Here is a 16,870-nt window from a genome sequence, read left to right on the forward strand (position 1 = left end):
TCTAAAGTCTTGTCCCTAATATTGTGTTACACAAAAGAAAATTGAAAAACTAAAAAATCTTACCTTCATTCCTTGGTCACCTTTAACTCCCTGTGAAGCAAAGCAGAGAGAAATATTTTAATTATGAAAACTGATAACAATCAGAGCAGTCCACTAGATGGAGCACAAGATCCTCTATAAGCATTAGAATAACTGTGTCCAAAGTAGGGCTAGATAAAATAATACATTTTCTAATTCATTTGAATGATCCATTATCAATTCTTAAAATCCCAAGATTGATCTTTGTAGTTGTGGTTAGGGTTGCATGGTTTTCATTTATTACAAAATACACAACAAGGTTAGTTTAAATTAAAAATAAAATAGATAATAGGAGCTACCTTGAGCCACACTGAGTCACAACAATCCTGTCAACTGTGACATGAATAATTACATAATAAATAATTTATATGTCTGTGGACCCACCACAGTTTTCAGGACTGTTATGACGCTGGCTAAGAGTAAATAAAGACATGATAGACTGAAAAAAAAGATTTTGCAAACTAACCTGAGGTCTGGCTTTGTGTCTGTTGACGAGATATAACCTCTGAGATGTGAGGCTGTGGAAACTGACTTAACATTGTGTGCATTCTACATTATTCAGTTTGTTCCTGACAGGGAGCTAACGTTAGGTAGCCAGCTGTATGCAGATATCAGGCTGATGTCAACACAAACAAAGCAGAGATTAGTGAGCAGACTTTCAGTTCATGACCTGACTGTGCTGAAAGTGCATGAGCTGCACATGGTTGAAGCATCTGCTGCTGACGATCCATGTATAGATGGACTATGTAGTTTTTAAAATATGCATAATGATGACATCTGTCATCAGTGGTGCAGGTTTTTTTTTTTTTTAATTATTCTTACTAAACTGTTTTGCACGTGTAGAAAAAAATATGGATGGATCATATTTTAGTTGGAAAATAAATCCTGGGTCCACACTTTTATAACTAGGGGATATGTTTAAAATTTAGCCTATAATATGCACTTGAAGATTAATTCTGAGAAATGCCTCACACAACATGGTATCTGATGAAACTGAATCATAAAGAATTGAACTAAATTGAACTGAATCAAATGAAAATAATTGATTAAGGACTTCGCAAATCAAATTGAAATAGGAAATCGGTGTAGTGTGAAGCCACTTAGAGTGGATGAGAAAGGAGCAGTTCACATTTTATCTAAGACGTTATCTATCAATGTTGTAGAACCTCAGGAAAAAAGCTGCATAAACAGTCCCTGTGCAAACCGTTTTTCTGTCCTCTTAGTGACCTTCAAATCATGTGCTCATAGCAGAAAACAGAAACAGGATTCTGGGTTGATTTCAAAGAAAGCAAGGAAGGAAGAATGGTTTAAATATAATTAATATATAATTATAATATAGTGTTTTTTCTTTCTATATATATATATATATATATATATATATATTATAATTAGTTAATAATCTGAAGCTGAATCAGAAGCTTACAACTATAAGGTTTTCAGCAGTCTGAGCCCCAGAAAAGCTGCTGTGTAAAATTCAGAGGGGCACTGCTCAGTGTGACCTTTACAGTTCATTCAATCTGAGTTTATGTTTCCTGCTTCAGATGAAATTACTTTCAAAAAGAGTCACATTATTGATGTACTCTGTGGCAGCTGAGCTGTTTGACGATACACATATGATTAAAGTTTGGAATTTAGTGTACAGTTATATTCTTATATTCCATTATTGACTTATAAATTGCATTTTTACAATAAATGAATTACTTGGTCTTTAACGCAACATGTAAAATGTCTGCTAACATGTTAACAATAGCAGCTTCATAAGGTGATAATATGTCAGATTATCATTTTTGCCCTAAACCATTCAACTAAAATGGAGGAATCATTCATGTTCCTTCCTTTCTTGAATAACTTCACACCTACTCAAGTGAAATTTGAGCTGAGTAAGAGTTCCTTCAACATGAGTGAGAGACTTTCCAACCTTTCACCTTCAGCCTGCCACAGATAGTATGTTGAATGAAATATTTGAAAGATTCTAAGTTAATCTTTACTAGTACTTTCTTTTTCTTTCTTTCTTTCTTTCTTTCTTTCTTTCTTTCTTTCTTTCTTTCTTTCTTTCTTTCTTTCTTTCTTTCCTTCTGTCATATCTAAAGCCAAAAACTCTGATCTCTTGTAATGCCATTTAATGGCTTGGATTAGTGTAGAACATTTGCTGTATGTGTGTATGTCTCTGTGTGTGTTCTCTAGAGGAAGTCAGTTAAGCCATGGAAAAGTACGTGGACCAGCACATGGAGACCGTAGTGGGTACAACTCACTTTGACCCCCACACAACCTCAAAGCCAAGGTTAGATCTCTCAAACTGCCAACCACACAATGTGTGTGCATTTTGTGTCAATGTGTGCGTGTGTGTATGCATGCTGTGTTTGTCCCTGTCTATTCAATACTAAGGAGAATATTATGCAATAATCTAGGAAACACTTTCCATTAAATAAATGTCCAAACCTTAAATGTAGCAACAGATGCTGCTTGCATCATTCTGTGAGGTCAGGGCCTCAGTATTTTTATGATATCAGCTCTAGAGAGCCCTCAAAGCTTCAGTTAATACATCTCTACCATTTAATGTATATAAACAGAAGTGTGGTACTTGCTGGCCAAATGATGCAACTAAGATGGGGGACAAAATTCATGGTCCTCATGCAAAAATTTATTTTATAATTAAACTAATATGGAACTTGAATTACCCTATTTGTGTTTCCACAGACAGTGTTTCCTTGTTGAGTTTGGAAGTAGGTTTGTTTCCAGGACCAAACACCGACCTACACACAACGACTAAGATGAAAATGCCCACTCTGTTTGACTATAGCTAAAATTAAACTTCTGTATGTGTCGTTAAATAAATGTTTGGCTGAATAAATTTGTGTATGGAATATGGACTGTGGATTTTGTTTGCTATTTCTTAATCAGGAAAAGGTTTACTTCACAGCCAGTAATGGGAAGAGGAATAAAAGCAAAAACCCTCAACCCATGTAAATGTGGCATTCACATATGGTATGTGAACGCCACATATTTTAAGACAGCTAAGTGTCCTATGGAGTTTAATTTCAAACTTTTTTCCTGAACCTTTAAGTGAAAACGAAACGCCACAGTCAAACATGAAAAGGTTAGGCTATAAAACATGCTCAAAGTTAAACACCTTTGGGCCATCAGGACCTGGTGGGCCTACATCGCCTTGATCACCCTATAGAGACACAAAGATATAAATATTATGTAATATATATGATATATTATATAAAACTTTACACAGATTCTCAAAAAATTGACAAACAGCAAATTGCTGGCCAATGGGCACAGCAATGGCAAAGTGGCACCTGATTTATTAAAACCGTCTTTTCCTGCTTTCCCAGCTGACCGGACCATTTTCTGCATTCTCCTACTCTGGTTCTCCACATTTCTTGCCCATATTCATTGTCACTATCGAATAAAGGAATAAAAATTTCCAAAAGTAAAAAGAATGAAAAAAAAAAAAAATCTTCTCAGTAGCTCTAAAGTCCTACTATGATCTGTCACATGTCACTCACCAGCACTCACCAGCACTTTAACAGGAACACCATACCCAAAACTGGGTATTAACCTCCGCCTCAGTTTTTTGTGTCATAGATTTCACAAAATGTTGGAAAAATTCCTTTGAGATTGTGCTCCATGAACATTTCTGCAGATTTGTCAGCTGCACATTCATGTTGCCAATCTCCTTGCTCAACTCTGACCCTACCATCAGCACAAAACCAGATCCATCAGACCAGGTCTTTAACAAGTGGTGGTGAGTGTGTCCACTGCAGCCTCAAGTTTCTGGTCTTTTTGACAAGAAGTATAACCTCACGTTTTCCTTCTGCTGTTGTAGTCCATCTACTTTAAGGTTGGACGTGTTGTTCACTCTGAAGCTTTTGTGCTCAGCACAAAAGAGTGGTTATCTGAGTGACTGTAGCCTTTCTGTCAACTCCAACCAGTCTGTCCATTCTCCTCTGACCTCTCTCATCAACACAGAGCTGCTGCTTACTGGATGCTTTTGTTATGACTGTTGTGAGTGAAAATCCAGGAGATCAGCAGTTTGAGAAACACTCAAACCAACAATGATATTATACTGAATCACTATTATCTCAATAACTAAAGCTCCTTACCTGGATCTGCAAGATTTTATACACTTCACTGCTGCCACATGATTGGCTGATTGAATCGCTGAATAAGCAGGTGTTCATTAAGGAGTGCTCAGTGAGTGTATGTTTTTCAACAAGAAGTAAATCTACCTCCTTCTGTTTCTGCATTAATCCCTGCACATATTTGAAGCACATCATAAATAAAAGTCAACTATTACCTGGGGAAATTTATTGATTTCTGTTCACAATGTAAAATATTATCAGGTATTTTCTGGCAAATCCAAACACATCCTGGATTCTACAAACTATAACAATTTTCAAAAGAGAAATACAGAAGGGAGCTCACCTTTTGTCCTGGCACACCTGGCTCACCCTGGAGAGATAAAACAATGTGTGTACAGATAAAGTGCATATCCAGCCAGTGTAACAAATGAAGATTTACATTGACAGATGTACAAGGCTGAGCCTTGCTTTGTGGGCTACAAAGTCATGCCTCTGATTGTGCTGCAGCCGAGCTGATGCTAAAGCCTAATACAGTGAGATTCAGTCTGACGTAACAGTCTCAGTCACAGACTTTGTCAGTTTATCTGTGTTTGTTCTCTCATGTTCCTCACTGGATTTGCTACCTGTATTTGAATTGTGTTTTGCTCCTGATTGTCCACCTTTGGTTCCTTTCCTGTGTTCCTGGCTTCTGCCTTCATAATCAAGTCTTTCAGAATTTTAATTTTGCTGTTTGGCCAAAAAGAAAAAGTAGTTTACCTTGAGTCCTGGTAAAAGCTGCAGAAACAATGCAGAAATCCAAGGAAGGTAAATGTCACGCCAACAAACTTTCACTAATGAGAATATTATGTAAAAATAAACATGGAGTCACTGAAACAAACTTACCCGTAGGTCTTTTCCTGGTTTTCCCGGCTCACCAGGTTTACCCTAAAAGAGGAAAAATTCCTCATATAACATCTACAAAAATATCTGTTGCACCAGCTCTATGATTCCATTTCAACTACTCTTTTGCCTGACAATAAATGACGTCAAACAAAACTTAACACAAGACAACACATATTTTCTTAAAAACTGAACAACCCAGTGGTTGTCAAAGTGAAGTTTTATGTTTTTAGGTGGCAACATGGAATCAATGTCAGTTTTGAAACAGCTGAGTTATTGAGAGCAGCATGTCCAGGTTCTAATGGTCCCTAAGCAAAGTGAACTTGTGACTCTATTTCCAGTCCAGACTGATATTGTATTCATAATATTCTCACTATGTTTTCACCTCTCTGGCGCAGTCTGAGTTTATTAAGCACAGGTGGCTAATTAACAGGTGTATAGGATTTTAATTTCTGACTGAACTAAGACTGGGACTCACCGGGGAGCCACTGGCTCCATTCAAGCCTGGTGTTCCTGGCAGTCCAGGGGGTCCTGGAGGTCCCGGGGGTCCCTGCGCTCCAGGCTCGCCCTGCTGAGAGACCTTGAGTTACAACCTGCCATGCTGGAGCGTGTCTTGCCACACTGGCCATGCCAACACAACAATCTCAGACTACATCACAAATAAATGCAAGTGGGGGGGGGGGGGAGGCAAAGCAAGAGGTTTAATGCTTGAGCACAAAGATTTATTCTTGAGGTTCACTTATTAGCTTTTCCTGGGCTTTTACCACATCCCATGGACTTCAGGGAATATAACTTAACCATGTGTCAGGACATGATCAAGGACCCTTGAGACATGGTCTTAGCAAATACCCTTAGTAAGAGAACACTGGCAAATATCAGGTGTCTATGAATATGAGACCGAGACAAGTCCTAGTAGCAGCTAGCAATGATGTGATGAAACAGAGAACTAATGAACTAGTGAATATTAGACCAAAAGAGTTACAGAACTTGCGTCACGTAGTTAAGACTGGTTGTATAGTGTCTCACTCAAGGAGACACTGATGGTGAATGGCAACCTTGATTTTTCTCCAGCCATTTACTGGCTTTGATGCTTTTTTCTTTTGCCAAGGAAGTTATGTTTTCACACGTCTGTTTGCTGGTTTGTTTGTTTGGCACCAGGATTATGTAAAAACTACTGATCTCATAAAATTTTGGTGCCGATTCAGTTAAAGGGGTGGATCCTGGAATTTTTTAACCAGCTAATCTGTGAGTGGTTATTCTGAACACTGTCCATTGACAGCCAGAGGCCTGGGAATGATCTCAAACCACAGCTTCTTCAGACTGAGACATATTTCCATTCAGTATCTGGGTATACAAAATGCCATCTTTAAATGCCATCTCCCCTTTGCACTTATGCAGCCCCATATCAGTACACTCCATGTTTCACGGTCAGTACTAAGCAGGTTTATGCCAAACACGCTGGACCCCATTTGATCCAAACACATTTTTTTTTGGTTTCTTCTGGCCAAAGAATGTTCTGCCAATATTCATTTAGCTTTTTTCAAATTCTTCGGCAAATGTAAAAAAATAATTTTATTTTTGCACTTTTCTACTGTTATGCTAGGAATGGTTTTCTTCTTGGTCTGATCAGTGACTGAAAAACCAATTTCCACAGATAATCTTTGTCCCAAGTCAGAAACACACATCTGTTTTTGGCTGGACTGCAACAGCACTGTGAATGCTATTATCACAAATGTCTGTGACTGAGTGATACAGTTGAGTGATCATAGTTCCATCATTGGTCAGACGAATGACTGAACGTGACTGAGTTGGACTTTCCTATTGGCTGTTGCTCTTTCAAAATGAAGATGGGGCGTTTACAGTCTGCAGTGTTGTCAATTTAGCACGAATCAGTAAATTTAGTGAGTTTTTTTCAAAAAAGCACCTGGCGACAAATCAAATGACTTTTATGACAAACCTAGCAGCTTAGAAGAGAGTCTCCAGAGAGAAGGTAGTTCTCTCTGTGTATCATTACCCAAACTGTGCTCTGTGTGAGAGACTAAATAAGAAAGATATTGAAAGATATCTTCCAACTTTCTCTGTGAATGATCATGTGCAACAAATCCAACTGAAATCACAATTCAGTCTTTGTCTTTAACTGATGTGTTTGGTGACGTTGTCAGACATTGTGGTTATAAAATCGGGATTTTAGAAGTGACTGCTGGTTAACATGTAGTCACTGTTTCAAACTTGTTTTGTTGCCATGACAAATGAAACAGAAAGACATATGAATGAAAACAGCTTTATTGTGAATTCAGCTGTATTAAAATAGTGTGTATGTGAGCACAGAAGGGCAAATACAGCACAATGATGTCCATTGTCTACAGCGGTTCCACAACAGTTTTCAACTATGTCCTAAATTTCATACATTCACTATATTTTTTATGCAAGATTGTGTGAATCGAGAAGTGTGCTTCTCGTCAGTATGTGATTCTCATGTAACAATCAACAATTAATGTTTGCCTTTTTTTCTTTTTACTGTAACAAGGGTCTTTCCCTGACTCTGACTGAAACTTTTCTATTAATATTTTGGTTGTCTAATCTTCACCATCTTTTCTTTGTCATTATTTGGTATATGTGGATAGTGTAGACAGAAAGACTGACAGGATGTAAATTGGGGTTTTGGAGAAGCACCTATATCAAAGTTTTTGAATGGCAAAAATCAATTTCCAAAGTCCACTTACAAGACAAGACAAGAACTTTTCACCTGAGTATGACTAACCATTCAGAAGTAGTAGCAGCCAGAACTTGGTTAATTACAGCATCATGGCGGTTGGGGCTGGGGGTGGGGGGAAGTAGGGGCAGAGAGAATTGTACCTTGAGGCGTTTTAGGATTAGAGGGCTTATTGAGGGCATGTTTCGCACGGTGATGGGCAACATCTGCCAGGGGGAGTCACAAAGCACAGGTGGCCACCGATGAAAAAAGGTCACAGGGCAAGGACCAGGAGGCCAAAGAAAGGAAACGGGGTAGAACCAAGAGAGTGAAGGAGGGGGGAGGGGTGTGGAGGAAAAGAGAAATAGAAACATGAGAGTGAAAAGCAGGGACATGGTAAAGGAGAGAAAAAGGAAACAAGGTTGAAGAAAGGAATGACAAAAAAGAGGCACCAGCACAACACTCTTTGGGCCTGGAGTAGAAAAGGGGATGATTGATGTACTGTGATAAAATTTTATATCCAAAGAATGTGAATACATTCAAACTTCATTCAAAGGTCTGTTGGTCAAATCAAGCATCCCCTATTCAGGATTTGTGTACAGCCAGGCCCATAGATTGCAGTGGAGCAGAGGTGGGTGCTAGTCTTGCCACAAAGAGAGTATAGCAGTATAGTTACAATGCACATCCAGACTTACTGTGGCCAACTGTCCAACACAGGGCTGTACAATACGTCGCTTCTGTTGAGATGACCAGCATAATCAGGTACAAGTTTAGCAGAGGGTAGTGCAGGTGAGATCCCGCTGATAGCTACATTCTCCCACTGACACCAAGTAGAACCAGCTGCATGCAACTTGCCTACTTTTTACATAGCATACATATTTCCACAATTTTTATTATGCAGCAACCTCTACAGTAAAGACTACCCTGACCCAATATCTGAAAATACTTATACACATTTCTACCTTAAGGTCAGTTTTGAACATACTTCTTTTCATTGTGTGATCAGTCACACTATTTTTAAGTAGATCAGTTGAAAAAAATAACAACAGAACTATATCTATGGAAATATGTACAGCATGTTATAAGTCAATATAGTGTAAGTATGGGTATACATTTAGTAAAAGTAGGCAAGTGTGCTGCTTTGTCCCTCACCATTTCCAGCTATCCACCACAAAACTGGACACAGGTTTAAAAGTAGAGAAGTCAAAGGATGCCAATATTAAAGTGAAATAGAAATGTCACTTCCAATTTGAATTAAATTTTTATTTACCTCACATATAAATAAAAGGCTAGATACTTTTTTTTCTCTTTACTTTTTTTATTTGTTTCTTTTATCATAATTAATTATATATAAATACAGAACAAAATGCATTTCTATTTCAAATTTCATAACACTGCCATAATTATATTTATCTTGAATTAGACTTCATTTTCAAAATGGCAGGCCCTGTGCAATTGAAAACTGAAAAAATTGTCATCTTTCAGTCATTATGCCTCCACTCTGGCATCAGAGCCAGAGGCATATCGTTTTTGGGTTGTCTGCCTGTCCGTCCCATTCTTGTGGACACAATGCTTCAGTAATGCCTTCACAGAACTTCTTCAAATTTGGCACAAACATTCACTAAGACTCAAGGATGAACTGATTAGATTTTGGGGGTCAAAGGTAAAAGGTCAAGGTCACTGTGACCTCACAAAACACAGTTTTGGCCTTGTGAAAGCAATATCTCTGTAACACCTTGAGGGAATTTCTTGGTAAAAACTTTCACCTGGACTCAAAGACAAACTGATAAGATTTTGGTGGCTAAAGGTCAAAGGTTAAAGGTCAAGGTCACGGTGACCTCACAAAACACTTTTTACAGCACTTATGACAAAATCTAACACAAATGGTTCATATTTTATATGACTCTGGATAAACAGGGATGTAATCTGAAACTAGTCTGAGGGTGTGAGGGTGGAGGCAGGCAACCACGAGAAGGTAATTCTAGTTTTTATTTTTGTAATTTAATTTTTTTATACATCATGTGTACAAATATGGAATTTTTTTATTGAGTGACCTATTCTTAATATTGGCATCACTGTGCCTCTGCAGTATGTGCAATTCATCTTAATTCCAGTAACAAATTTAAGAGCTACAAACTGTATATTATGTTGATTTATCTTTTATGAAACAGGAAAAACTTGTTCTGAAAACCTTGCTACCAAATCTTTATTTTTTCTTTTGGGTGGAGAGCATAGGGCTAAGGAGAGCCTGAGCTCTGGGACACTGGCTCTCTTTGCGGCATGACTTGATGACACCTCAGCTGAGGGTAATCTTTTAGGGTGTTTTGAGGCACCCACAAACCTTCAACATCACAGCCTGATTGTAGCGCAAGGCGGCCAGGGTTTTCAATGGAACATCCTGTGCAAAGAGGCCCTACACACCAAGGAAGTGGTTATTTCAATCAGTACTGGTAATGGCTGTAATGAACCAGAATCCAGCTACAGAAAAGATGAGGCATGTCTTGTGAAGTCTGATTTTAAGATGAGTTCAGTTTAAAAGAAAAGCTCAAAAGGTTTCTTTTCTTTCACAGAGCTGGAGTCAGAATGTGCTTATCCTAGCTTAGCATAAAGACTGGAAGCAAGAGAAAGCAGCTAGCCTGCCTGTGTACATAGTGGAAAAAATGCCTACCAACACCTCTAATTACATGTGTCATTTTAATTTCTTTTATGGGTATAGAACTGTACGATAACAATTTGTAATTTAGACATGTTCATTTATGAACCTGCACCATGGAGACAAATACACCATGGTTCCAGTCTCCAGGCTTCCAGTCTCTGTGCTAAACTAAGCTGATCACATCCTGACTCCAGCTGTGTGCTTACTGCATATATAAGAGATCCTCACATCTCACACTCATAGAGAAAGCAAGTAAGTGTATTCCCAAAATATTGAATTTTTCTTGTAACAATGAGGCTGCTGCTGAATACACACTTACATAAAACAAAAGAAATGTTCGCTGATCCAGTTGGCTTTGTTTTCAAAGGTAAACTTTCTAAACACTGAACATTTAACTCAATCAACAGTAACCCCCCCAAACCCCCAATGGGTTCCACTATATGATTGAGGCCTTGAATGTCAGCAGACACTGGGACTGCACCTCCCAGTCAAACTGCTTCAGTGGGCTGAGCGAAGTGTATGACAAACAAATTCAGCAGCCATATAGTTGGTTTGGAGCTTCTTTTCTTTCAGCCTCAAAACATCACACCTCAAGTTCTCTCTGGGTCCTTCTTTCTCTAAACTGCCCATTCTGAAATTAGCCTGAAGCATTTGCTGTCCAGAGATGTATATCACAACATGATGCATTACTGATAAAAAAAAAACCATATAAACATTTAAACATGTATCATACTGCTATTTTGAGGGGCTTTTAAACAAGGTAGCAAATGTTTATGTCCTTCCACCCCCAGCTTTGGCAGGAGTGGTTTAGAGGTTGAATTAGCTATCTGAATCCCCCTTTACACAGGAGACTCTCATTCTTGGCACCTCAAAACCAGGCTCTTATCATGTTTGTCTGTATACTGTAGCAATCTGCCAGTAATTGTTTTCTCTCAACAAGCCAAACCTGCTACCTGCCATTTGTCTGGCCAACTCAGGCAGCAGTTTGTCCAACTTCACTTTTCTATTCTGTTCTCACATCACACAAAACAATGAGTAAAATCATGTTAAACCCTGTAGCAGGAACAACAGCACAGATTCAATGTGTGTCATGATAATAGCATTTAAAATAATGCTGTCTTACCCGGTGTGTGTAATCTCCACAGACGCCCTGCAGAGAAATCAGAGGAATGAACCACAACAAATTTTTCCACATATTTTTTCACTAATCATAGTCATAGTCAGTTTCAGTTTAATGGGGAGGTCCGCAGATGTTATATGTGAAGATCAGTTATGATGAGTGCAGTTCAGCCAGTGGAAACAGTGGCTCAGGAAAAGCTTTGCCAAATCTTTGACAACATCCTGATGATGTCATAGTGATAGTCATAGTAATTTTGAACCTTTTCTTTCTTGTGAGTTCCAACTTTATGGAAGTGTGATGCTAATTTGTTGGAGTACCCCTTTTCAGTAAAGGATCTGAGTAGGTTTTCCACCACTGCTGGCTGGGAAACTACAGAGTGTATTACTCACTCACTGCAAACCATGTCTCACCTTCTCCCCTTTAGATCCAGGTTCCCCCTAGAAGTTAAAACACATGAGTGGTTATACAGTTAGCCTAAAAGACCAGCAGGTCAATATTTCAGACTTCAGAAACTTACTGGCTGTCCTTTAGGACCACGCTGACCCTGAAAGACACCAGCAATGCAGTCAGTCTTGAATGTGATGTAGCCACTGATTTTGAATTCAACATGACTGAACACACATTCCTCCAATTTATATGAGTGCAATGAGAAAACATGCCAAGTTATAATCAGACAGATGAATAAGTTGTTACAGGGGTCTATTCTAATTGTTATGAGTGATGGCACTCTATGATTTCTCATCAGGCCTTTGGTGTGCCCAGCTGTCAGAGCTCAGTAATTGGTAGATTAATGAACCACATAGATCTGACATACATCTGACCCCACTGGCTGACTAAACAGCTTATTTTCCACCTTGAAGGAAAATGAAGCTGAATGGTGAACATTAATTTAAATAGCCTGTGGAAGCTGGAGGTGAACATTCTTGCTTTGATTCTGTAATAGCTGAGAGTCAATCATAATAAGTTGTCTTTCATTCCAAAATCCTAATCCTGCTTTATCTGCAGCATGATGTTCATTGTACAGCTATGGCTACGGCTGTGCTCAAAATAAACAGACACCTAAAGTTTATTACATGAACACAAAATGCACATTTAAGTTTTAATGGTATTACAGTGCAACTATGTTTATGACAAATTCAAGGAATACTTACCATGTCTCCCTTCAGTCCATTCTGTCCCTGCGTAAAGATTTAAACAGTGAATGCAGGTGATAAAAATAACTATATCAATCTAGCAAATTTAATGTATAAATATATATATATATATATATATATATATATATGTATGTATGTATACAATAAAAAATATATTATAAAAAACATATTATATATGTATATATGTATATTCAGTTTCTGACATGACATTGGGGAGACTCACAGGCTTGCCATCCAACCCAATTGGCCCCTAGGATAAAAGAAGAAAAAGAGGTGTATGATTAAATATGGAGATCAGCAATTGCAAAACAAAGTTGTACAACAACAGCTGGCACTCATTTCTCAATCAACTCACAATCTACTATTACTATGTTATCACTACATGTTAAATAATTATTCACAAACTACCAGTTAAAAATGTTTTGATTAGAGGTCAGACTATGATTTATCCTTCACTCATTCCTTGGTAACTCCTCATTGTTTTGTGTACTGTAATTAAGCTTTGCTGTCTTTTGTTCATTAAAGTAAAGAATTTCCAGCATTTACACAAATCATTAAAGCATCAACCATAGAGACAGCAAGTTCAAGACTTACTGGAAAGCCTGGAAATCCTCTTGTTCCAGGTTGGCCCTATAAGCAGAAAAACAGTCAGTCAGTGTGTTTGTTGTACTTCTGAAAGAAAGAAAGAAAGAAAATATGGTTCTCTTTCCAAGGGATGTTCAGCCAGCATGGCCTCATTGTTTTTTTTATACAAGATTTTGTATTAGGGGAAAAAAAACCTTAACAATTTATTTAATTTGAAGCTTATCATAGTCTTCTGAGCAATCTCCAACAACCATGTAGTTAAAGGTTCAGGTCATGGGATGGTGACTCAGGATCTTTTTACTCATTAAAACTGAGATGCAGTTGAAAGATCTGCAAAAATCTTACATCAAGTTTAAGGCAAATATGAAAAAAAGTCTGCTAAGTGCTTAAAAAATGGAAAATATCTCTCCACTGATGACAACATTGAGATGCAGCTGAAAGCTCTTGAAAAACTTAGTCATTGAACTTTGAGTTAAGTTTTGTTTGGTGATTTGTGGTTTTTTGCAGGATGCTATTTTGTAGGTCAAGAATTGACCTAAACCAAGTCAAATAATTTCTCAGAGAAATGGGAAAGATCCATTCACCGATGAAGACCTTGAGATGTGGTTAAAAGCTCTTGCAAAAACTCAAAAGTTAAGTATATTTTGGCAAAATAGTATTTACAATGTCAAGAGTCACCATTCAAAGTGGCATGGAAATGTATGCATCCAAAATGAAATTCATGATTATTTCCCTTAAAACTGTCTCCTGCATGTATGTAAGACATAATTGTACATGCTCTATAACACATTATACACACAGCTCTAAAAATATCTTCCATCATCCCCAAAGTTGTATGGGTTCTTCGCTGGCCCATGTCAAATTCCTCAACCAAGTTTGGGTCAAATCACTTCATTACTTTTTATGTAATGCTGCTGACAAATGAACAGATGTGGTTGAAAACATAACCTACCTTTGGTGAGTGCTCTCACTCACTCAGACAGAGAGAGAGAGAGAGAGAGAGAGAGAGAGGGAGAGAGAGAGAGAGAGAGAGAGAGAGAGAGATAGCTGTGGCTGTATAGGACATAGCCTCTACTTTCTCTTCTAATAACATGCAGCTGTTAAAATGGTTTAAAAAAAGGAAAACAATATTTTTTTTCATGTCATATTCAGATTCTGCCTGGACATTGAAACTATAGTGAAAGGTGTCAGTTCTATGTAATGCTGCTGGTATGATGTCAATATGACATCAACAGAGCTTTGCCTTGGGCTGTGTGGATGCTCTAACCTATTAACATGGCTGCCAAAATGAAAAGCAAGAGGCAACCGTCATGCGCAGGTGAAGTATGCAGTGTGGCTGGGGCCCAAGTGTTTCTGACTGACTTATTCTCTAAGTTCAGGACTGGGCTCCTACTGTGCAGAGCTTCTTCCACGGCCTGTTATTCATTAGAAATGCCTATTACCATCCAGGAAGCGTGGGCACACACAGGTATACATTGTAATAACCATCAACTAGAAAAACACATGTGTGCTCCACTTCAGTTGGCTAGACTCTTGGTTATTCTATGTTTTTTTTTATTTTTTATAAAGTCATGTTATGAAACTTATGAGGCTATATTGTCCTCCTGAAAACTAAAAAGGAGAAAAAAAGAAACACTAAACTCATTTGTTGTCCCAAGGATTTGGGTTAGAGGAACCATTAAGGCCTGAAGCCTGGATAACTAACACTGACCCAAGTTGGACCAGGATGAAGTTTCTTGCTTCGCTTCCTAATAAAACAAGCATGACTAATGAGCCAATTTATGGCCAAAGCATATTAGAGTCCTCTTGAACAATGCTGCTGTTTTCACACCGTCTGTAAAAAAGTATTATTCTGTCATTTGTGGTGCATTCACCCAGTCTTCCCCCCCACAATTCTCCAAAGAACAAGACTCTCTCTCTGTAGTTTAATCAACAGAAGTGAAAAGTCTATGAGTGTCTTCAGCAGAGATCTACTAAAATGGTAGATAATAAAAAAGTGTGGCATGTAGGCATGCAGCAGTAATTGAAGATAAGAGCTGTATTAAGTGTATGAACAGGTGAAGACACTTACAGGAGGTCCTCTTGGTCCAATGATAGACAGACCTGGCTCGCCTGGTGCTCCCTATGAACACATACAAAGACAGGAAAAAAACATAACTAGGATATTCCAGTTTCTCAGTCACCTCCAGAGATCAGTGAAATTCAGCACATCGATGCATTCCTCCGAAAGTAAAAAGCTATAGTGGGGGAAAATCAATCCACTAGCACATACATATAATGTGTCTAATTCTAAACACATAAATACCACCTCTCAGACAGCCATGGTGGACATGCATAGAAATGTAAAGCTCTGGTAACACTAGAAAGTTCCACAGCAAAGTTAATCTTTGTGTTCTTGTGAAATAGGTGTAGAAACTTAGCGATGTAATGACTGTTGGTAGTGCTAGAAGTGAGATGGGAGAAAGTGATCTCAGTCACTTTGACGATGACATGATTGTTGGTGTCAGACGGCTGGTTTGAGTGTTTCTCAAACTGAATTTTTACTCAGAATGTAGCAACAACAAAATCATCCAGTGAGCAGCAGCTCTGTGTTGATTAGAGATGTCAGAGGTCAGAGGAGAATGGACAGACTGCTGGGAGCTGACAGAAAGGCTACAGTCACTCAGATAACCACTCTTCACAGCTGTGTGCTAAGCACAAAAACTTCAGAGTGAATAACACGTTCAACCTTGAGGTGGATGGACTACAACTGCAGAAGACCACATCAGGTTCCACATCCTGTCACCTAGAACAGAAACCTGAGGCTGCAGTGGACACAAGCTGCAAGCAACTTCTTAGAAAATCATCTGACTCATTAGCTGCTAAATGTTGTGCCTTCTGCACCAGCTAGCTATTAACTTTGTCTGTCTGCTATTTGGTTCTGGGCAGGTGATGTTGCTGGACACAAAGTTGCTAAGAAAAGAAATTTGCCAACTGGGAAACCAAAGCATTTCGGATAAAGAGGCTAAAAAGATGTGTAGAGTGGAGGAGGACAACAGAGTAGTGTTCATCAAAATGAGCTATGGTCAATTTAGTGTTAATATGAAAAGTATTTACTAGTAGAGGTGAAAACAAAGAAATCTTTGGGGGAAAATGGTCAGCCAGCTTAACAGATGGAGAAAGTTTATTTCCAAAAATGTTACTAAATGTTATAGCTAGTACTTCTGCATTTAGTGTTTCACAAAATGCATGTATGTATGTATCCTTGAGGCCCAATAAATGTGTTCAATATATTTTCTTCCTTGTGTTTATTGGTTACCATGTTTTCCATCCCTCCTTCCCTTCTTTGCTTCATTTCATGGCCTGTTACTGTCACCTGCTGATCTGTGGAATGGGGTGAAACCACTGCTATGCATCATGCACACAAATCTGCATCATTGTAGACATGCACAAGAACAGAAAAGAATTTGGACCCTTCAAAACATTGCTTTATAGCACTAACAGTAATCAAAACCTCCACAGTGTACATTGGTTAAAGTTTAGGTCTGAGTTTTACTAAGCTGCTATCTATGCATTGAACTCGATGCAATGATGACCTAAAAAATCAACATTCAACAAAATGCAGGTGACAAGTTT

The 16,870-nt window shown here is 38.3% G+C and overlaps 1 protein-coding gene across 17 annotated transcripts in view; it reads right to left on the reverse strand.

The window, feature by feature from the left end:
• The window catches only part of LOC111236397 (collagen alpha-1(XIII) chain-like), a 165,539-nt gene that overhangs the window by 39,705 nt on the left and 108,964 nt on the right, over positions 1–16,870 (reverse strand). For 11 of the 17 annotated variants that reach the window (XM_022765094.1, XM_022765103.1, XM_022765093.1 and 8 more), the window contains 14 exons: positions 15,327–15,377; positions 13,265–13,300; positions 12,894–12,920; positions 12,668–12,694; positions 12,034–12,060; positions 11,927–11,953; positions 11,520–11,546; positions 10,082–10,153; positions 5,527–5,619; positions 5,052–5,093; positions 4,926–4,943; positions 4,513–4,539; positions 3,209–3,253; positions 64–90 (listed from right to left, as the gene is read on the reverse strand). In XM_022765094.1, coding sequence (XP_022620815.1) covers positions 64–90; positions 3,209–3,253; positions 4,513–4,539; positions 4,926–4,943; positions 5,052–5,093; positions 5,527–5,619; positions 10,082–10,153; positions 11,520–11,546; positions 11,927–11,953; positions 12,034–12,060; positions 12,668–12,694; positions 12,894–12,920; positions 13,265–13,300; positions 15,327–15,377 — 546 coding nt within the window. Of the gene's footprint in view, positions 1–63; positions 91–3,208; positions 3,254–4,512; positions 4,540–4,925; positions 4,944–5,051; positions 5,094–5,526; positions 5,620–7,904; positions 7,968–8,435; positions 8,478–10,081; positions 10,154–11,519; positions 11,547–11,926; positions 11,954–12,033; positions 12,061–12,667; positions 12,695–12,893; positions 12,921–13,264; positions 13,301–15,326; positions 15,378–16,870 lie in introns of all 17 variants that reach the window. The other 6 variants (XM_022765108.1, XM_022765092.1, XM_022765107.1 and 3 more) reach the window with 4 other exon arrangements.

The sequence above is a fragment of the Seriola dumerili genome, unplaced genomic scaffold, assembly GCF_002260705.1.
Source record: "Seriola dumerili isolate Sdu_G_001 unplaced genomic scaffold, Sdu_1.0 BDQW01000665.1, whole genome shotgun sequence".
NCBI lineage: Eukaryota > Metazoa > Chordata > Actinopteri > Carangiformes > Carangidae > Seriola > Seriola dumerili.